This window comes from Triticum aestivum, chromosome 6A (assembly GCF_018294505.1).
Source record: "Triticum aestivum cultivar Chinese Spring chromosome 6A, IWGSC CS RefSeq v2.1, whole genome shotgun sequence".
Taxonomy (NCBI): Eukaryota; Viridiplantae; Streptophyta; class Magnoliopsida; order Poales; family Poaceae; genus Triticum; species Triticum aestivum.
In genome coordinates, this window is record NC_057809.1 from 566,276,888 (window position 1) to 566,298,918 (window position 22,031).

Genomic DNA, 22,031 nt, shown 5'->3' on the forward strand with positions numbered 1-22,031 from the left:
TGTGCGTGCACAAGGAGAGGTCGAGACAGCGGATATTGCAGAGCACGTACACAGGCAAAAACTGGGGTGGCGCCGTCGCGTTCGTGAAGGCGACCTAGATGCAGTCCGTGATAACTTGTCGGCGGCAAGCGCTGGCTACGGCTACACACGCCATGCTGGCCGGCGGCCGTGCTTATCGTCGGCGTGCAGTCGGTCGCCGGTACCGTCCAAGCCAGCCAGGGCAATCTGCAGGGTTCACCAATAGTATTTCGTACTACATGTTTCTTGACATCGATGTTCGTTTGACTACGTGCCTTGATTTTTGTCTCGGCGCGTGAAAGGTCGATGCTCCTACAGCAGCTACATGTGCATACGGAGAGGCATGCAGAGATCCACCGATTATCCGCACGTCTCGCAGTCTGGGTACAAGGTGATCCGCACGAGTCACAGTCTATCTACATATAATGATGGTGAAACAGACGGCTAATTGTCACTGCTCTCGCAAGTTGGACGATATATATAGGCAACTTGAGGACGATAAGTCCATGCATGACAGCGCTGCGCCTTGATTTCTCATATGGACCGGAGGTGCAGATAACCGAGAGACGGACGGAGTACATTGAACCTTTTTTTTGCGAGTGAGTACACTGAACCTTGGAGGAGAAAAGCAATTCTCCCATGCACGGGAGGTACCGTGCATGGGAGAGCCGTTGATTTTTCTTGAAGATCCGATGCCATGCATTGGTGGTTTAATGCTGCTGATACTTGCTACATCTTTCTCTGACACATGAAAGCACACTATCCCGGCTAGGCTTCACCATCCCATACTTTTTAATCCTATTTCCAAGTTAAAATCTACTTTATCTTTTGAATCAAAAGTTTAATCTATGACCTGTTTGCATATTTGTGTTTATGACAACGAGAACTTTAAAACGAGACCAGATTTGAATATATTTTAACAAGTTTGAAAATCCATGTTCTGAAACATGATGAAAGACTGTAAAATTAAGAAGAATCAATTTGATACACATTGGCAGACAATGTAACATTATGATACACAACGGAACACGGCGAGCCATAGTGTAATAGTTAGATTTTTTTCTTTGCGAAATAGAATGCAACATTATTAAAAAAATTGCATGGAATTAAAACAATTGTACGAAACAAGTTTGATGTATGGTTATTTAGTTGTCTAAAAACTAATTTCCAAAAAATATACTCAATATTAGTCTTGTTTTAAAAATCTTGTCGAAAAAAACAATTATGCAAACAGAATGTAAATCAAACTTTCACTTCAACATACATTAGACATCTATTTATTTGAATGAAACTTAATGAGTAGAGAAAACAACATAGATGATGTCATTGGTCCCACCAAACAATAAATGAGGTGGTGAATGCATGCATCAGAGGTCCCGTGCATGGTACAAAATCCACTCTCAAGCTTGGAGTGCACTAGCTCGATCTGGACAGCATCCTTTACAGCGCGACGACGAGTACGTACATGTAAGTGTAAGTGATAGTATGGGCTACCAAGCCAAGGCTGCAGAAAATGCTAGAAGCTCTCGCCGCAGATGCCATTGCGTTGCAAACAGAAGTTGGTACCAGTAGGAGCCTAGCTAGTAAGCAGTGTGTAAATGGTCTACTAGATAGACGTGCCCGACACGACGAGACCTCAAGTTTCAGCCATGTCAGCTCAAACGCTGCGGGATAGAAGGCCTTGCCCACACGCAGGAAGATCAATGAGCTACAGTGACACACGTACGGGCGCGTCCAATAGGCCTGCCCAACACTACGGGACGTCAATGCATGCCTCCTGGTAGGCCACATCTGTATCTCATGCAAATGCATTCATATAGTGTGGTGTCAAAATACTCTTATATGATGGGACGAAAGCAGTATTTCTTATCTTATCTTACCTATATATATATATATATATATATATATATATACATATACATATACATATACATATACATACTAATAAAGCATGTATTGTTTCTGGTCGTCCGTCACGCCATTTTACAAATAAACCCCTCATTTTTCTGTAAATCAACCCGCAGTACACGTTTAAGTTATAACCGAACCGTCTTTCTCATTTTCTCAGAAAACCCCCTGATATTTTAGACAATCAACCCGCCGTTCATATTTAAGTCAGCCGAAACATTTTTTTAGTTTTAACAGAAAACCCCTTGACGTTTCGGTTAATTAATCTACAGTTTATTAAAATAAGATTATTCATATCTTTTAAACCGTAACTTAAATTTTAACATGTTATATATGAAACTTGATTAGAAAAATATGTAGAATCTAAATATGAAGTTATTTTTAGCTGTCAAATATTGCTAAAATATAATTTTTGGTGCAAACTTAATATATAGTGTACGGTCTGTTTTTTTTGTACCGTCGGTGATTCAAATTGCAAATAAACATCTATTAAAACCAGAGTGAGAGAAAAAAACATCGAGAACCATGCATACACAACTATGAAAAACCTTGCGGGAAAAAAACAACATACTTTTTATCTTATTTTAAGCGAGTGTGCGCACGTGTGCGCGCGCAAAAGAGAGAGACATTAAGACTAACCACATTCAAACGTGTTTTCATTGTGTGAGCACAGAGGTCACTGTCGGCAACATAAATGTGATGCCATGTGAAACTAAGAGACGTGGGCCTATTAATGTCTTGAGTCATGGTTATTGGGTTAAGAGTGTGTGTTATTTTTTTTCTCGTTGCAATGCACGGGCTTTTTTTTCGAGCGAGTGTGTGAGTATAGAGGAAATACAAATGTGATGCCATGTGAAACTAAAAGACGCGGGCCTATTAAGGTCTTGAGTCATGGTTATTGGGTTAAGAACGTGTGTTATTTTCTTTCCCGTTGCAACGCACGTGTTTTTTTGCTAGTCTTTTTCTATACTTTTTGGGTGTATATCCATGCATCCAGTACTCCGTCTTTTTACGTGACCAGTACTTCGTTCCAGTTATGCGACGACGATGTCAAACGCAATAATTTGCTCGTCTTGACCTGAACGGTCGCACCCTGCAAGCAGCGGCCGTCGTTCTAGACCAATTCTTGTCTGTTGCAAACCAACATGCACGAGCTCACCCAAAAGGAAAACGAAATGCATTCAGAGAGTTATTGCCTTCTTTCTTTCGTTCCCATAGCCCAGGACAGGCCACGCTTGATGGCGACTGCGTGCCGGGATTACGGGTCAACGAGGTGTACAGATTTGCTAACCATCGACCATGCTACTCCAAGCACGCAACGACTCATCACCCACCAGCTAGCTAGCGGAGCTAATTATCTTTTTCATGATAATATGTGTCTCATTCAATCATAAAGATTAAAATATAAGTACATAAAGACCAACACAAGAAACCTGAAAAGATAGTAAAACGTCTCTAAGCTTGACACCAACACTCGTTATCTGCCTCCAGCACAACCACAACAGCCACCAATGAAAAAAAATGACGGATCACCTTCTCACCCGATCTCGACGCTACTCCATCACTGATATGCAGCTTTGTGGACCTTCAAGTTGGCTTGCCAAAGGCAAAACCATTACCGTTGAACGAATCAGACCAGCCCAACACCCCGGACACGCCGTTGAACTCCAGATCTGGCATCCCACATGACTAAGGCGTCGGAGGAGAAAACCATACTTGCCATCCACGAACCACGAGCCCAGCACACATTCCGTCTTTCAGATATCATTGATGCAGACCACAATCTGCATCTGCTCTTCGACTACCTCCCAAGCTCCGCATCAACGTTGGGGCAGACATCGTCGCAATGGTGAAGCCTGAGGACACATGTCCACCACAAGGGTGCCGCCGCCGCCACGAAATCTCCGCTTGAACAGACTGGTTCCCAGATCCTTCACCGACCATAGAGACGATCGCCTCGCCGGAGAAGAATCCGAAGCTTCTTTATTCAACATCGCCGTCACTGTCGTCGAAGCCAAGATGTCGAACGATCCAAAATCCTAAGTTTCTTCGGCCCTAAATCCTAAAGCTAAAATGATCCACACGCACGGGATCCGGCGACCCCCCTCACCACCGACGACCAAAAGGTTGCCGGTGGAGGAGAGTCGACAAAAGACGGTGCGGGAAGGAGCAACTCTCCTGGTGACGGCGGCTAGGTTTCGCTACCAGGACGAAAATGATCTTGTCGCAGACCAACCAGACCACCGCTCAACGCCTGTAGCGGAACTAAAATAAGCCGTACGTGCATACGTGTAGTAAGGGCATCTACAACCGGAGTTGTCTAATGCAGGGCTATAAACGTCTGCGACGTTCCAGGACTCACCAACAGACAATGACCAGGCGGCCCTTAAATAACTCAATTTGCAACCATAATTTCTACTTTCGAAACATCAAATAAATGCAAATAGATGCACATCGATCATCATGACAAAATAATTAGTGCACACAAATACAATTATTCGCACGTAAGAGTACATAATCCAAACATTGTTCAAACGTAAAAATGGTTTATAGTCATAATTATAAAAATTAAAGCAAAGTTTACTGATTTCCAGCATGGATTCACATATGCTCCACAAAATTATTGAGAAGTTGCATATGCATCTGCTGATCTTAAAATTGTTGATGCATCTTCAGAACACCGGCCTATTGTTTGACAATATGCTCGGCCTATTGTTTTGGGTGGCGGACCTGAACATCGGGCTTCTCAAAATCATGTGTCGGTTGCCCCTTTACCCTCATCCCCGACAATCATATTGTGTAAGGTGACACAACATGTCATGAATTGCCAAAGTGTCTCCGCTTCTCACATCATTGCAGCTCCACGAATAATACCCCAACGAGCTTGAAGCACTCCAAATGCCCTCTCCACATCCTTCCTAACCGCCTCTTGGAGTGTTGCAAAGTGACTTTGATTTTTTCCATGGGGATCGCATATGGTATTCAAACACCGCCATTGAGGATACATACCAACAACAAGGTAGTACCCCATGTTGTAATTGTGTATGTTGACGATATAGTTGCACGGTGAAGATCCCCCATCACAAAGCCTATTGAACAAGGGAGATCGTTGGAGCACATTGATGTCATTGCATGGACTTGGCATGCCAAAGAAAGCATACCAAATTCACAAATCCTTCGATGCCACTGCTTCAAGTATGAAGGTGACCTCTTTGACATGGCCTTGGTATCGCCCATGCAAACCTTTTGGGCACTCATTTCATTGCCAGTGCATGCAATCAACTGGACCCAACATACCCGAAAATCCTCTTGATGCTCTAATTGCCAATAGCTTTTTGTGTTCTCCATAGTTGGCTATCTCAAATACTCTGGTCCGAACACCTTCACCACAATGCGTGCAAATTGCACTGTCATGTTCAGAACTGTGGTCTCCCCCATCTGGGTTTCAATATAAATTGCATCTGCGGCCTTACCGTAAGCAAGCATCATGAGAGCAGTTGTGCATTTCTGCAAAAGAGAGAAAGAAAGTTGTCTGCAACAATCCTTCCTCAGCTTGAAGCTGTCACCCGCCTTCTTCACGACAGTCACTACACGCAAGAACAAATTTCTGCTCATTGCAAAGCGACATCAAAAGAAACCTTCATAGTATGTTGGGTCCGCCGTGAAGTAGTCTGTGTATAAAAGCCATGCACCGAAAATCCTATCCGGGGAATAACTCTTCGGTCCTTTATGAAACCCTTGAAGTTCAGGAAGTGCTCCTATACCTTCTCCGGCTTCTCTTGGATACTCATCATCATCATCATCATCATGATCATTTCAGCATCTTCGTCGTTCGAATCCGATAAATCGATGAACTCGTTGAATATGACTTTGTCAAGGTTGGCGTTTTCATAGTCATCATTCTACAACGAATCCATCTGTGACCTAGATATAACAGAAAGAATAAAAAATCGGTTCGGACATTTCATCGAACCATAGTGCGCGAGGTGTATATCCGAGGGAGTAGGATGTACTAGGACGACGACCTTGATTGGTTGCGGTTGGGTCGGCGCGGTGGGTGGGCTGGGGCCTCCGGTGGCGTTGTGGCGTATTTTTGGGCTGGGGGTGCTAGCGGATGAACGATGGTGGGGAACTATAGTGGCGGCTGTGCGGACGAGGAATAAAGGAGAAGAGAAACATGGATGGCCGGGCAAGGAGAGGGGAGGTGTTCTATAGAATTGGTGCGGGCTCTCACGGTCAATCCTATGTGGCAGGCATGTCTGAGCGCGTCCAGGCGTCCCTATATCTAGCTCAGCGCACGTATAGCACCATGTGACCTAATTCGGTGTTCACAACGCATGTGAGTGACCTTTCGGATTCGGCCCCTTCAGCTTGCCGCTGTTGTCCATGCGGCGCCGTTGCACGCGTACCGACCTCAGGATGACCCGTACATGATCACACGCGGCTGCTTTCCGTTGAGGCAGGAGTAGGACCATATGACCATGGAGTCTCCAATCTCCATCCTCGAAGCAGCCATGCTGCAATAAACAAACAGTTTACTCGTCCAACCAACACGATACTACTAATACGTCAAACGTCATCACTTGCGTTATGCATAACCAAATGCATGGATTGATTCTCACTGTCATGCGTCCCGCTATCTGAGCAACCCGTGCCTGCCTATAAATACAGCCGCCCGTGCCGAAGCAGCCAATCCATCACACCGATCCCCGGCCAACCAAGCAGCTACGAAACGAAGCAACCGCCGGCCGTCGACCGATCTTGATCGTCTCGGAGAAGATGGGTTCGATGGGGCCCGCCGCCGGGAAGCCGCACGCGGTGTGCCTGCCGTACCCGGCGCAGGGGCACATCACCCCGATGCTCAACGTCGCCAAGCTGCTCCACGCCCGGGGCTTCCACGTCACCTTCGTCAACACCGAGTACAACCACGCGCGTCTCGTCCGCTCCCGCGGCCTCGCCGCCGTGGCCGGCCTCCCGGGCTTCCGCTTCGCCACCATCCCCGACGGCCTGCCGCCGTCCGACGACGACGACGTCACGCAGGACATCCCGGCGCTCTGCAAGTCCACCACGGAGACCTGCCTCGGGCCCTTCCGCAGCCTTCTCGCCCGGCTCAACGACCCCGCCGCGGGCCACCCGCTGGTCACCTGCGTCGTCTCCGACGTCGTCATGGGCTTCTCCATGGAGGCTGCCAACGAGCTCGGCCTCACCTACGTCCAGCTCTGGACCGCCAGCGCCATCAGCTACCTCGGGTACCGCCACTACCGCCTCCTCATCGGCCGGGGCATCGTCCCACTCAAAGGTACATGTACGTACGTAGGTACATCTTTTAGTTTGTCCCCCACTCAGTGCGCCCGTCACTCGATGCGGCGCACGTTGCGTCCCCACCACGTACACACTCTGCCATTATCAGCGCACAGCTGCTGATCGAATCTCTTATCTGAATGTTTGTCTTTACGCGCGTGCAGATGCCGAGCAGCTGACGAACGGATACCTTGACATGCCGGTGGAAGACGTGCCTGGCCTGAGGAGCATGAGGCTCAGGGACTTCCCGTCCTTCATACGCACCACTGACCCGGACGAGTACATAGTGCACTACGTCCTAAGGGAGACGGAGCGCACGGCCGGCGCGTCTGCCGTCATCCTCAACAGCTTCGCCGACCTGGAGGGCGAGTCGGTGGAGGCCATGGAGGCGCTCGGCCTGCCCAAGGTGTATACGCTCGGCCCTCTCCCGCTGCTGGCGCGCGAGGAGCCGCCCACGCCGCGCTCCGCCATCAACCTCAGCCTGTGGAAGGAGCAGGAGGAGTGCCTGCAGTGGCTGGAAGGCAGGGAGCCCGGCTCCGTCGTGTACGTCAACTTCGGCAGCATCACCGTCATGACCAGCGCGCAGATGGTGGAGTTCGCGTGGGGGCTGGCGCAGAGCGGGAAGCAGTTCATGTGGATCGTCCGCCGAGACCTGGTGAGAGGCGACGCCGCCGTGCTCCCCGAGGAGTTCCTGGCCGAGACGGCGGGGCGCGGGCTCATGGCGTCCTGGTGCCCGCAGCCGGAGGTGCTGGACCACCCCGCCGTGGGCGCCTTCCTAACGCACAGCGGCTGGAACTCGGCCCTGGAGAGCTTGTGCGGCGGCGTGCCAGTGATCAGCTGGCCTTTCTTCGCCGACCAGCAGACCAACTGCAGGTACCAGTGCAACGAGTGGGGCGTCGGCATGGAGATCGATAGCAACGTCCGGCGCGATGCCGTCGCGGGACTTATCACGGAGATCATGGAAGGGGAGAAGGGGAAGGGGATGAGGAAGAGAGCGGCGCAGTGGAAGGACAGCGCGGTCAAGGCGGCCATGCCTGGCGGCTCGTCTCACCGCAACTTCGACGGGCTGGTCCGCGACGTGCTCCTGCCCAAGAACTAGCTCTAGATCATCGACATCCATTGTAACTATATAGAACAATGTATCTTATTTGTTTGTCAAGAAGGTTCGTTTCTTTCGAGAGTGATGGGCCCCGAGTGATCAGCGTAGTTGTGTAGAACGATAGAGAACAGGCCACTTAGTCCAATTGTACTAGTAGGAGTGTAGGACCGAAGAAACAAATGGCGCATGGCTACTCGCTGCTATATATGACCTGATTCGTTGGATTGGATCGTGTGGCTTTACTTGTTTCTTTCCGTCGGTATATAAGAGCATGGTTAGAGCATCTCCAACACACCCATAAAAGTTCCGCCCATTAAAATAGTTTTAGCGCCTCACTGTAGCACTTTTAGCGCGTCGGACCCAACATTGGTTTAGTAGATTTCCAAAAACGCGCGTCAAAAAAACACGCAATGTAAATTGTGAAGTGCGGGCAATCCGGCGTCCAAATTTGCAGCTTTTGATAGCGCTTTTTAGCGCGTGCCCGATCCTTTTTTGTGTGTGCACTATTTCACAGCTTCTGCTGGAGCTGTTCGGTGTCCAAAAAACTCGAATTTTAACGCACATGGCAGTTTTTGTGCTCCTGTTGAAGATGCTCTTAGAGCAAGATTAATAGCACAGTCAGCTGCTGGCTATAAATCATTGCCACATTACCTAAAACCTTCTTCACCCATAGAATAGGCTGGCTGCAAAGGAGAGTGGCAATAGAGCACACGAGCTCGCTTGCTCCTATTAGCTGCACCAATGGAACAATCACACGTGGGCACATGTATTAAGTGTGGGTGTGCAAAACAGGGAAGGATATGCAGCATCCACAGTAGCATATGGTGACAGGTTCTGTTTAATGTGACGGCATGAAGACGGTAGGACATGCACATATGTTCCGTCAGCCCGAAATTTTTATTAATAATAATTAATAATCCAGTAATTAGGAAAGTAATAAAGTGTAAATGGAAATTTTAAATATAGTAAGGACGCGGTCAACAACAGCCCTATATGGACGCACATGCTAATGACGTCCACCCCTGGACGCTATTTTGGATACTCCCTCCTTCCATCTATATAGGGCCTAATGCGTTTTTCTAGGCTAACTTTGACCAAATGTTAGAGCAATAATATATGACATGCAACTTACACAAAGCACATCATCAAATTCGTATGTGAAAGGAGCTTTCAATGATATAATTTTCACATTATGCATGTCATGTAGTATATTTTTTATCAATAGTCAAAGTTAGCCTCGAAAAACGCATTAGGCCCTATATAGATGGAAAGAGGGAGTAGCATCCATTCGCCATCTGGTTGGGTCCAGCCTGCATCCATCTTGTGCCTGTCGCCCACCTTCATCTCCTCTCCTACCACGGCTGGCCCTAGCCTCCGGCAAATCCCCGCCGCTCACCTTGCTCGGACCGCCTCCGCCTCCGCCTCCGCCTCGTCCCCCACCTCCTCACGACCGGCTCGGCCTCCGCCTCGTCCCCCGCCTCCTCACGATCGCCCCTCCCTCCGGTTCATCCCCGACGCCCACATCCTCACGGCTGGCCCCGACCTCCTCTTGGCCAAAGGGGGGGGGGGGAGGAGGAGGACGCTGTGGCGGCATCAGCAAGTTGGCCGGAGGTGTTCGCCCCTCTCCCTTATCTCCATTGCTTCTCTGTACGCCTTCCCTATCATTGTTGGATCTTCCCAGGGTGCTACACTGTAATTTGTCAGTCATAGAAGGTACGCATTGTGCTATTCCCCAATTAAACAACAGTACTCCGGCCACGCATTCTACTAGCCCCTAATTAGTGATTACAGTGTCGATGCTTTCAAATTAAACTGTACAAGGAGCAGATGCTTTCAAATTACTTCTGACTAAGGATTTACTACTTGTCTCTTATTATGTCTAATAGATTCATATGAAGTAACATTTATGAAATAATATAAATTAGTTCCTTGTCTTTCATAAAAGGTATTGTGCATCGAACCAAAATATTATAAATTTCGGAACTGTTACGAAATAACATAGTACTTGAGCAGCTAGGCATAATTGATTCCTATGCTATTTTCTTGTAGCTTTACTTATTACACTGACTGTGTAGGCATAGCTGAAAACATTGGATTGTTTGAGTTTTATTTATCAGTGTAGTATTGTGAAGAATAAATTCAATTGATTGCTTTGATCTTTCACGTCAACATCTTACTCATTGCTTTTATGCCGCAACAGGGTCTTGAAATGGATACAAATGGATGTTTCAGTGATTTGCTATGGATGCCTCACAGCCAACACAAAATATCCAAAACTTGGGAAAATGTGAGTATCCTTTAAATTCGCATGTCATCTGTTAGACTTAGCGATTAACTAAAGACTAATTGTTGTGTGTATTGATGCAGCCTAACATTTGCTTGAATGTACGGTGTCATCGTGTTGGCATCCCATTTGACCCCCTATGTACATCAGCTTTAGAGAACCTTGGTTTTTATCAGATTGCTAAGATGAGGAAAATCAATGTCGACAAATATTTGATATCGGCATTGGTGGAGCGTTGGCGGCCCGAGACAAACAGTTTTCACTTACCTGTAGGAGAAATGACCATTACGTTGCAAGATGTCAGTTGTTTGTGGGGGTTGCCTATCCATGGTAAACCACTTGTTGGAAAAGCTTATGCACAGTGGTCAGAAATAGTTGAGAGGTTGCTTGGGATTCCTGTGGATGAACAACACATGAAACAAAAGAAAAGGCGAAAAGGTGATGATAATGCTGTTGTGAGGAATTCACAATACTCTCTAAATCTGGGTAAACTGCGGGAACGCTTCCATGTGTTGCCAGATAATCCAATGGACAGGGAGATTAATTGGCATGCTCGAGCACTTGTTCTAGAAATTCTTGGCTCCATAGTCTTTACTGATACATCTGGAGATGGAGTGCCAGCTATGTATCTCCAATTTATGCAGGATTTAGGACAACCAACAGAGTATAATTGGGGAGCAGCTGCTCTTGCTCTATTGTATAGACAATTGAGCATAGGTGCTGAGAAGGAGAGACTAGAAATTTCAGGTCCTTTATTGCTGCTACAGTTATGGTCTTGGTCCCGTTTGCCACTTGGTCGCCCTAAAGTTATTTTTGAGAAGCCCAAAGAAGGAGAGGAACTTGATGAAGAGGAAGAAGAACAAGAAGTACACTTGGATTATAACCCTGTTTTTGGAGCAAAGTGGTGTGCTGCACATGCATTTGATGTCCCTCATAATGCTGGTATTGCATTCTCCTCACCAAATTTGTGTTGGCATAATTTGTTTTATGACAAACAATTTTATCAACTTGCAAATGAAATATATAGGTACTGAATATTATCGAAATCAGATTGACTTGATTCGAGAAGGTGCAGTTGGTTGGCAACCATATGATGATCTTCTGGAGCAGATGCCTTTTGAAGTTCATCAAGATTCTAATTGGTGGTTTGCTAGAGTACCACTCATGCAATTTTGGATTGTGGAGTTCCACTATCCATATAGGGTGATGCGACAATTTGGATTAAGACAACCCATTCCCCCTTCTCTTCCACGTGGCGAGGCAGAGGTTCAAAAACTTCGAAAAATTAAACATTCTGCAGGAAAATTGCATAATTGGGAGGAAGTCCACGCCAATTATGTTCAAGAATACAACCGTGTTGGTGCAAGAGTGTGGCCAGACGATGTTCCCTTCGATGAAGCTAGTTTACCTGATTACAGAGATTGGTTCCAACAAAATGGTATGTACACAGTATTCTTCGATTCTCAATGCTTGGGCGGCCTAGATAAACCTATCCCATATCCTCGAGATAGCATCGAATGGACTGGCTACATGCCTAGTGACCGCCACTGGCTCGAATTGTAAGTGTGTGTTACATTTTTCATTGTATTATTTACAACATATAGTAATAAATGTGTCATGCAATATTTGTTTTGTCACTTGCAGGGGTTACGCGAGATAAAGAATGCCCCATGGGGTATTAAATGTGTTATTACTAGTGGATGGAAGAAGATAGGAAAAACTATACTGAGGTCCTGTGTAGGAAATTTGTTGGATTTGAACCTGGAGCCTAGGCTGCAAAGCATGCTTACTGAGGCTAGGTTACCACTGAATATTGAAGATATTCCATCTGATGAAGAGGTTTCTGATATTGCTAACCCACCAAGCCCCCCAAAAGAGAGCAACTCCGATGTGTTCAATGAATGGATATACTCCGGCAAAGGTTTTACAACATACCTTAAGGCTGGTGAAGCGATGAGAGATGGGGAACCGACAACACAAGATGTAGGTCAAGTTACCCAATAAACCAACTCGAATGAGCTTGGTAGAGCTAGTAGGCTTGCATAAAGGAGTTCGTAGCGACTAGTTGGTTAGAATGGCCATCTCTAGAGCGACCTGGAGGTGTAGCTGACCAAATCTTTTTGTATTTGGCCCAAAAAAAACAGTTCAGGAATTTTGTTTCTGCTATGGCAGATATGGATTGTAATAGTTCCCCAAAAAAATATTTGTTACTCCTTATTTGATAAGTTCATCTCGAGTATAATTTTGTTTACATATAAAGGAAAATGTGGTACCACAAATGCAAATCATCAATCATGTCCATCCTTGATTGTATTATATGCCTTTCTAGTTACTCCACCTCTTCTCGCTGGATGATGTGCTCTTCCCCTGACATGTCCTCTTTCCATTGGATGATGTGCTATTTGGTTGACTCGGCCTCTTTCCTTTGGAAGATATGCTCTTCGCTTGACTCGGTGGAATGGTCTGTCTCTGGCTAGACGATGTACCTACAGTGAATGCAAAAAAGTAAAATTACATGAAAATAAGTTCACATATACACCAGTACCGCAAAACTAGTTTAGATACCTGCTAGATTATTGTCTGTTGTCGAACGCTGGGCTTGGTGTCCCATTCACCTTCCTTGCATTTCATCCATGTACATCGGAATTCTTTTGTGTTGACGCCGCCCAAGATTTATCAAATTCTCATCAGGAACAATAATCGGGCCACTATATGTTGGCCACTCATTTTGGTTCCCATAAGGATAAAATTGTCCAGCCCATGTGTTTGCAAGTACTTCAGAAGAGTAATATGGATGAACTATTTGATTTTCATTTAGATTCCTATACTTGCAAACAGCAAGCAAATGGGCACATGGCACACCGGTTAGGTTTCGCTTTAGGCAGTCACAAGATGGAGTAGTATTTGGTTGAAGAGTGACCTTGTACTTGAAGTCCTTATGAATAAAAAGAACATGATCCCCGTTGCGTAATGGAACCCTCTCATTGTCAACCTTGACCTCAAATATTCCAACTTCATCACCATACGAAATAACATGCATATGTCCTGCCTTGTCGCTCCTTTTCACCAATAGTTTATCCACCCGTTCGGACCATTGCTTGCCTTCGTCAACCAAGTTATGAGCACTTCGCCTTCTTTCTACAAACCACTCCACGCACTTTGAAAATGTCTCCTCCACAATTGCTGCCACTAGTAGCCTTCGAGAAAGCCTGAACACATTGTTTAAGGACTCGGACCCATTGCTTGTCATGATCCCCCAACGGTAACCCCCATCCTTGCATTGAAATACCTTCTCAGGCTTATCTTCCTCATTTTTATCTTCCTGCAAGTACTTACCGACCTTTCTAAGATATGTCATTGCATCGGGACAAGTATGTTCAATAGATGACATGCCCTCCTCAAATCTACGAGGTTTCTTTTTCTTTACTGCCCACTTAAATATTTTCAAAACATCATCATCACGAAAAGCTTTGTACAAATTATCTGCGACATGCTGAGAGCAAAAACGATGCACACACTCACCAGCACTTTCATTCCAACCAAGGTGCGGCTGCTTAAACACCCATTTGATTGCTTTGTGGCGATCTGAAATCACACACATGAATTTTCCAACACCAATTACCTCCCTTCGCAGCCATCATGAACCAACCCCAGTTAGTTGCGTCCTCTTTCTCCACGATGGCAAATGCAAGAGGTATTAACTTGTTGTTAGCATCATATCCGCAAGCCATTATCAATCTGCCCTTGTATCTTCCTGATAGAAATGATGCATCCACACTTATTACTGGTCGAAGGTGGGGAACTGCTGCAATGCAAGGTCCAAATGCCCAAGCAACACATTAAAATTCTCTATGCCCTTCTTGTGCCACGGGTTTCGATAGAAGAACATAATTTGTACCTGGATTTTTAACTCTAATAGCCTCGAGGAATGGGATGAGAAGATTGTATGATCCTTCCCAGCTACCAAACAGTTGTGCTATAGCCTTCACCCTTCCACGCCACAACTTATTATATGATGGTTTCACATTTTTGTAACGTTGTCTCACCAATGCCCGCACAATTTTTATACTCAACTCCAGGCCATCCTTCAGTGCTTCACGGATCACATCTGCCACTATAGAGGCCGATAACTGAGAATGGTCAGTTCTATTAGCCGGTGCACGACAAGTGTGAGAATAAGGACACTTCCTTATTTGCCAATATGAACCAATTTTCGTTGGTGTTGCATACAGCCTCCACATGCAGCTGTCATCAATACACTCTACTACAAGTTTAGATTGACTGCTTGTGTTGTACTTCACTTCCAAGTTTGCGTTTATGTGAATTTCACCAATCGCAATTTTGAGGTGCTCTTTTGAATCAAAAATCTGATGCTCTGACAATGGGCTCTGAAAGCGTTTCTTACATCCAAAAAAACCTTCATCTGCTGTCATCTCCGTTAGTATAGATATGTCACTAAAGGCTCTCACACCATTCTGTCCACATCTATACATGAACGGAAATGCATTAACATGATGTGCAACTCTTAGTTCTGAATCTTCGTCTGAACTCTGGCTCGGTGCGGCATCAGAATCATGCTCATCGTCATCATCATGTCCCGTCAAGTCCTCTTCTGGATTTGTACCCTCCTGGTCAAATGATTCATTAACAGTACTTGTTGGCAAATCATTTGTCATATTACCATGAGTGGAAGATGGAGCATTTTCCCTGTAAAAATCAGGACCACGTGTATTACTATTTGAGAAGGCATTAACAGATGTTTGATGCAATGGTGATTGTATTGCACTTCCATACCTTTGTGATTGCCTTTCAATTATTGGTATGCTGCTTCCACCGTTGACTTGGCTCAACATGTCTTGATTTGGCGTGAAATTAACATATAACTCTATCCCTTGCCACGTTGTCCGGGACTTGGTCTTCTCAAAAATCATGTTCCACCCTCTTTCCTCATATAATGGAATTAATTGAAAATAATGTGGTCCGGGAGATCCAATATCATAACAAGCTTGGATATTCAGGTTGTTTTGAGCACCGACATTAACATGCCCAAGCCCTTGACATGTCTCACTCTTGATGTCTTCAAAAGTGGTTTTCTCGCATGCTGGAAATGTTAATTTCGGAGGAATACTATACTCCATACCCATGGATCCATGTTGCACTTCACCATCTACGTAAACCAGAACGGTTAACATGTTCTTATACTCACCTACAAACAAGAATGTGTAGGAAGTGAATAACCCAATTTTAAATTGATCTACTATAAACTGACGATTGAAAATTTGGCTTCTCATGGACTAGCCAATTAAGAACCATAACCCAGGAACAACAATCCAATAATGTATAAAGTATCCACTTGTAAATCATTGAATCAGTTGTATAGAGGATTCAAACAAGAAAGATGCAGTAGGATCGTAGAACAACTAACATGAATCAACAACAAGATCGATTGGAGGATCCTAATGGAGAGTGGGTGGTGGGACGATGCCACCCCTTAGTGTTGTCGGCTGCGGGAGGGTGCTTACCGTACGTCGTGGTCAAGGATCGACGACTGCATGCATACTAGGGTTTATAGCCCATGGAAGTTCCATAAGTCAGTACGAAACGACCCGGTTTAGTCCGATCTAAGGGGTAGGCCAACCTCTTAATTGGACGTGGCTTGCCATAGCGTCCAGGCCTGGACGCTGTCTACAATAGCGTCCAGGTCTAGACGCTGTCTACAATAGCATCCGGGGCTGGACGTTGTCCTCAATGGCGCCCTTCCTATTTTTCAAATTTTCGCCCACCCTTGACTAGTTTCAGAATTACTGGATTATTAATTACTACTAGAAAATGAGCCCGTGCGTTGCAACGGATGAAAAAAAACACTTCCCAATCTAATAACCATGAGTCCAAACTTTAGTAGGTCCATATCCTTTATGTCAACACATGGCATTCCATCTGTGTTTCTATTTATCTTTCTTCGCACTCTCGTCGACGCTGGCCTCAATGTTAACATCAATACAACACGTTTGAATGTTGTCAATCTTAAGACGTCTCCCCCTCGGCATACAATGCAAATGAGCTCGTGCGTTGCAACGGATGAAAAAACACTCACTAATCTAATAACCATGAATTCGTAGGTCCATGTCATTTATTTCAACACATGGCATCCCATTTGTGTTTCTATTTATCCTTCTTCCCACTCTTGTCGACGTTGGCTCTCAGTGTTCATACCATCACAACACGTCTGAATGTTGTCAATCTTAAGACGTCTCCCTTTCGGCATAGGATGATAACAGTTAAATATAATATCGTATTCAGATTCTACATATTTTTGTAATCAAATTTCATATATAACATGTTAAATTTGGAGTTAGGGTTAAAAAGCTATGGATATTTTAAAAATCGATTAATATGTACTACAGATTTATTACCAAAAACTTGACGGCGTTTCCTGCAAAATAGCATGACGCACCAAGAATACCTATTTTTTTTATTAATAGGTATAGATTAAGCCGGAGCAATTCAATATGTTAGTGCATATTTTAATCCCGAGGGAGTTACAAATATATTATTATGCATAGCCTTAATCCTATTTTAGTTATAGTTGACACAACCATGATATCCCTATGGCCAGCTCTAGGAATTATCCGGATGTAGGGAGGAAAAAAAAGAGAAAAGGGTACGTAAATGTGTGATCGGTCTCTACCTTGGTCTGTTCTCGTTGATGATATGCTACCAACCCATTTTAATTCAGTGCCTAGGTACTACTCCCTCCGTTCCTAAATATAAGTTTTTTTATAAATTTTAATATGGACTACATATAAATGTATATAGATGTATTTTAGAGTGTAGATTGACCCATTTTGCTCAGTATATAGTCATACTAGAATCTTTAGAAACTTATATTTAGAAAAGGCCGGAGTATTTTATTCAGCATGGGTGGTTAAAACATTCAGTATCGGGCATAAAACCTGAGCTTTTGTATTTTCAAGTGGCTAAGCAAATGTTGTTAATTCCCCAGCTGTGCAGCAAGCTTGGAACCACGGGCGCATGAACCTATAAGGAGAGACCGCGTGTGGATAAGAAACTACTGGATCAGAAGATGAGGTAGGCCTAGGCGGTGGTGTGGGACCAAGGGGACGCGTGTGTAGCTCACGCGAGGCGGCCGACGCCCAGCGCAGCCCCTCTTCACAAGTGCGTGGGAACTGGATTAGATCCACGCGCCCGAGCGCGTCCACACATCCACAAAGCACCAACAACCTTCAACGTGAGCTGATCTGCAGCAGCAACACTCCTCACCGTCGCCATGGTCCCTTCCCTTCTGCCTCCCCTCTCGTGAGCGCTCGCTCGACCCCACGCATCACGCACAGCCTCACCTGCTCGAACCCCACCTCCATCCTATCCTCGATTGGGAGAGGTTCTCGATCCTCTGCCGCCGGCCGACCATAGGAGCGCCGCCGCCTTGGCCTCCTTCCTCCTCGACCCTTGCCGCCTGCTCGCCTTTGTGCCGCCTCGCCCGACCTTCTCCTCCACCCTCCTGCTATGCCCGAGCTCCGCCCCTTCCTGATCCCATCGTGGCCCACCGCCCTCCTCTCGCACGGGTCGCGCGCTGCTGCCGCGCCCGCCCTCTGCTCACTGGATGGCCATAGCGCCACCGTTGCTGCTGGCCGTCGCGGTTGCCAAATTCTGCCTCCCCTCCCCGTGTCCTCCGCCGGGCCCCTTACTGTCTCCTGCAACAGCAGCTGTTGTGACGCCTTCACCTTGTGCGCCCGGTCGCTGCAGCCCATGGCCGCCCCTGCGTCCGTACGCAACCGGTGAGCTCCACCCCTTTCACGGCCTCCCGTGCGCCAAGCGAGCCCTGCGTCCGCCTTCTGCTGCTCTCTTTACCCCTCCTCCTTCGGCCGCCACTGCCCTGCCGATGGCCATGTCCATCCTCTGCACCTCGAGGACCGCCAAGCCCATTGCGGGCCCGCGACGCCCGTACGCTGCCGCACCCCGCGCTCGTTGTCCACGAGCTCTCGCTCCGAACTCCCGAGGAGAGCCATAGCGCGTGCTTCTTCTCCCCTCGATCCAGCAGGCAGCAACACACGACCCGCCCCCCTCTGCTTCGAAAGAAAACTCAAGGGGCTTTATGTAAATTCGAAACATTTTTTGACTTACTAAAACCTGTAGTGCGGGTTGATTTCAGGGAACTATAGGGTGTTTTCTGCAAAACAACCACAACGGACGACCAGAAGCAATACCTGGTTTATTAGTAGGTAAAGATTAATAAAAAATTCGGTCCGTCGGTACAACATGCTATTTATTATATTTTTTTGCAAGAAATACTATTTTATTATAATTAGAGAACAATATATTTTTCGTTCCCCAACTTTTGTCGGATTCTAATTTTTTTTGCGGGGATTCTAAATTTGATCCCGCAACTTCGAAACCGGACAACTTGCACCCTCAGCTATTGAAACCGGACAATTTTCACCCCGGTTTTGATTGCGCTGACTCCAATTCATGTATTATTTTCAAATTCGTGAATGTTCTAAAATTCGCATACATTTTCCAAATCCGCTTAATTTTCCATGTTTTCACAAACTTTCCAAGTTCACGTAGTTTTCTTTTCAAATCCATGATTTTTTCTGAGATCCTTGTACTTTTCAAATCCATGTACCTTTTCCAAGTCCGAGTATTTTTTTAAAGAATCACATAACTTTTTTTTTCAAATGCATTAAATTTTTAAAAATTCGTGAACTTTTCAAATCCATGTACTGTTTTCAAGTTAACATACTTTTTTCAAATTCATGTACTTTATTTGGAAAAATCATGAATTGTTTAAAAAAATCTGAACTTAAAAAAAGTATGCGGATCTGAGAAAGTATACTAATTTGAAAAAAAAACATGGGTTTGAAAAATTAGATGAACTTTAGAAAAATACGTGAATTTTAAAAAATTACCTGAACTTGAAAAAATTAAGTGGATTTAGAAACAGTTCATGGATTTGAAGAAAGTACGCGGATTTGTAAATTTGTCCAAACTTGAAGAAAGTATGCAATTCTGAAAAAATTATGCGAACTTAAAAAAGTACGTGAATTGAAAAAAAGGCCGCTCGACGTTACCATCAGTTCACACCTTGGACACGTACCTTGCACATATCGATATACAAAACCTTGCACATATCGATATACAAAACCAAAAATAGCGTCTCATCTGATGCATGGACGCCCGTTGCTCTGTGCCGTACTAATGTTGCCTCTTCGGTCCCAAGCGAAGCCACGCCTCACGATTCCATGATCGGGCGAGTTCGTCCACGCATGTGGATATTCGACCAATCATGCTCTTATGTCTACATGAATTTAATCTGCATGTGGGAATTTATGCAACGTGACAATGTGTTAGAATAGACTAGATTTCAGTTGTTGATGTGTTGGGTAAAGTATCATGAAACGAAATGAAATTCAAACATTTAGTGGGTGAGGACAACTTGCTGTTTAAAATTGAAATGAATGGAGGGTCGGCTTATAATTCATGAAGTGTTGCAGCAATTCAAACGAAAGTGTGTTCCAGATGCACTAGATGACTCTCCCAACTAGCCATGACTTTATCTGATGTATCGACAAATAGACTGAAACTTTAGTTTTTCCTGCTGGAGCTCGTCTTCGTTTTCTTTTTTGAAAAAATAATGGTGGGTAGATAAGCAGTAGTACTACACTGTTGCCTTGGATGCCTCGTGAAAGGATAGTGACTGGGCTCTCGGCAGCCTATGACCTGGACTACAGGTAGAAGACGGAGCTTGCCGTGAACTGCTGTTACCATGGAACGAACGTTACTGCGCTAGGTGGGCCAGCTGGCGAATTTATGGCAGCGTCCCTTTTGCAAATCTTGATGATGTCTCACGGTGTATGATACCGTGACCAGGCGAGGATGGGCACTCCTGTGAGTTTTCGGGCTGCAAAGCTGATTGTAATGAATACTTAAACACTTAATATTTGAATGTGCATATGACCTGCTGTGAAAACAGAACCATCACAACATCTTCACTCTTAAGCGAATCATCGACGACCTCATACTCTGGACGCACGGATGAAGATGTCAGCGCACAAACAGGTCGCCTCCTCATGGCGTTCCTATCTCTTATGACGATTACACGTGCTTATGTAATATCACTTTTGTAATCAGGCAAACATTGGGTTACAAAATCGAGAAATATATTCACGTGGGGAGCTCCCCCTCCCCCCACCTCCATGAGTTTTCAAAAAAATGTCTGAATAGGGAAGCATTAACCAAACATAAAAGAAAATGACAGCTCCGGCAAACAAGCCGTTAATTTTGATCTGGACGACAATGATAAACAAACTGATGGGCAGATACTACTCCGCGAGCTAAAAATATCTACCGCCGCTCCTCAGGTCGCTCCCGCGGGCGACCAGGGGGGTGAACCCCAGCCGCCGCCAGTGCAGCTCCACCGCCCCCTCCTCCCCTCGCCGCCGCCGGCAAAGGTCGCCGGGCAAAGCCTGCGCGGCCCGGCGGCGGCGGGGCACTTTCCTCCTCCCGTCTGAACTTCGGCAGCGCGGGATGTTCGTCTCGATGGGATTTCTGGTCTTGCTCCCGCGCTGGTGCCGCCGTGGCTGGGCGGGGGGAGGCGCGCGCAGGGGCGGCGCAGCGTGGCTGCGTCGATCTGGAGCGTGGCTGCGGGACACCTTTCGTCGATCTGCTGCGTCGATCTGGAGCTGCGTCGATCCAGGCAGCACGGATCTGCTGGGTGGGCGCCGTGGCAAGGGCGCCAGGCGTGCGAGGGGCTCGGGCAGCGATGGTGGTGGTGCTGCGGCGCGGTTGGTTGACAGGGTGTGCAAGGGGCCCGTGGCGGCGACGGCGTGGAAGTGCGGCTGCGTGCCGCGGGCGTTTCGGATCCGGTCCCCGGCGGGTGCTTGGTGGCGCGCATGGTGCACCTTGCTGCGCTTGTTGCAGGGCTGCGGCCTGGATCCATGGTGGCTCCTGGCCTCGGGCAGCGCTCCTCTACCCCTTGCCGGCATGGTGCTTGGTAGGGCATGGCGGCTTGCGTTGCCTCCGGTGGTCCTTCATCCGGTCAACACTTGATGGATTTGGCGCCTCTTGCCGGAGTTTGGCCGCCGGTAGTCTCCGCGTGGTGCGGCTGGCTGCAGTGGTTCTTGGTGCTTCTTCGTCCACGGATAGGTTCTTTGGTGGTGGTGGTGATGGGTGGGCTTGTCGGCGTCGGTGCGGATTGATGTGCGGTCGAGGGTGTGCTGGGAGCTTGGGTGAAAACCCTGTCTCGGCCTTGTGTCGTGACTAGTGATGACGATGGTTGCGGCTATCGTTGACCTTCTTGGAGGCATCGCTGCTTTGCTGCCGCACCCCTCTTGCATGGATCCAGTCGACGGTGCAGCTCCGGGGGAAACCCTTGATCCTGGGTGATCGGACGATGGCGGCGCC

At 46.5% G+C, this 22,031-nt stretch overlaps 2 protein-coding genes across 3 annotated transcripts; both read left to right on the forward strand.

The window, feature by feature from the left end:
* Positions 1-6,595: 6,595 nt before the first annotated feature.
* Positions 6,596-8,543, forward strand: LOC123128571 (7-deoxyloganetin glucosyltransferase). Of its 2 annotated transcripts, none has more exons than XM_044548608.1 (2): positions 6,596-7,231; positions 7,392-8,543. In XM_044548608.1, the coding sequence occupies exons 1-2, from the start codon at positions 6,706-6,708 to the stop codon at positions 8,324-8,326; spliced, it is 1,461 nt and encodes a 486-aa protein (XP_044404543.1). In that variant the 5' UTR covers positions 6,596-6,705; the 3' UTR covers positions 8,327-8,543. The 2 variants fall into 2 exon arrangements, with proteins under 2 accessions (XP_044404543.1, XP_044404544.1); XM_044548609.1 differs by having other exon boundaries at positions 6,596-7,225.
* Positions 8,544-9,692: 1,149 nt separating this feature from the next.
* Positions 9,693-12,741, forward strand: LOC123131061 (serine/threonine-protein phosphatase 7 long form homolog). Its single transcript, XM_044550827.1, has 5 exons — positions 9,693-10,039; positions 10,527-10,613; positions 10,694-11,552; positions 11,638-12,169; positions 12,255-12,741. Exons 2-5 carry the CDS (start codon positions 10,536-10,538, stop codon positions 12,268-12,270), a joined length of 1,485 nt encoding a protein of 494 aa, XP_044406762.1. The 5' UTR covers positions 9,693-10,039; positions 10,527-10,535; the 3' UTR covers positions 12,271-12,741.
* The last annotated feature ends 9,290 nt before the right edge of the window (positions 12,742-22,031 follow it).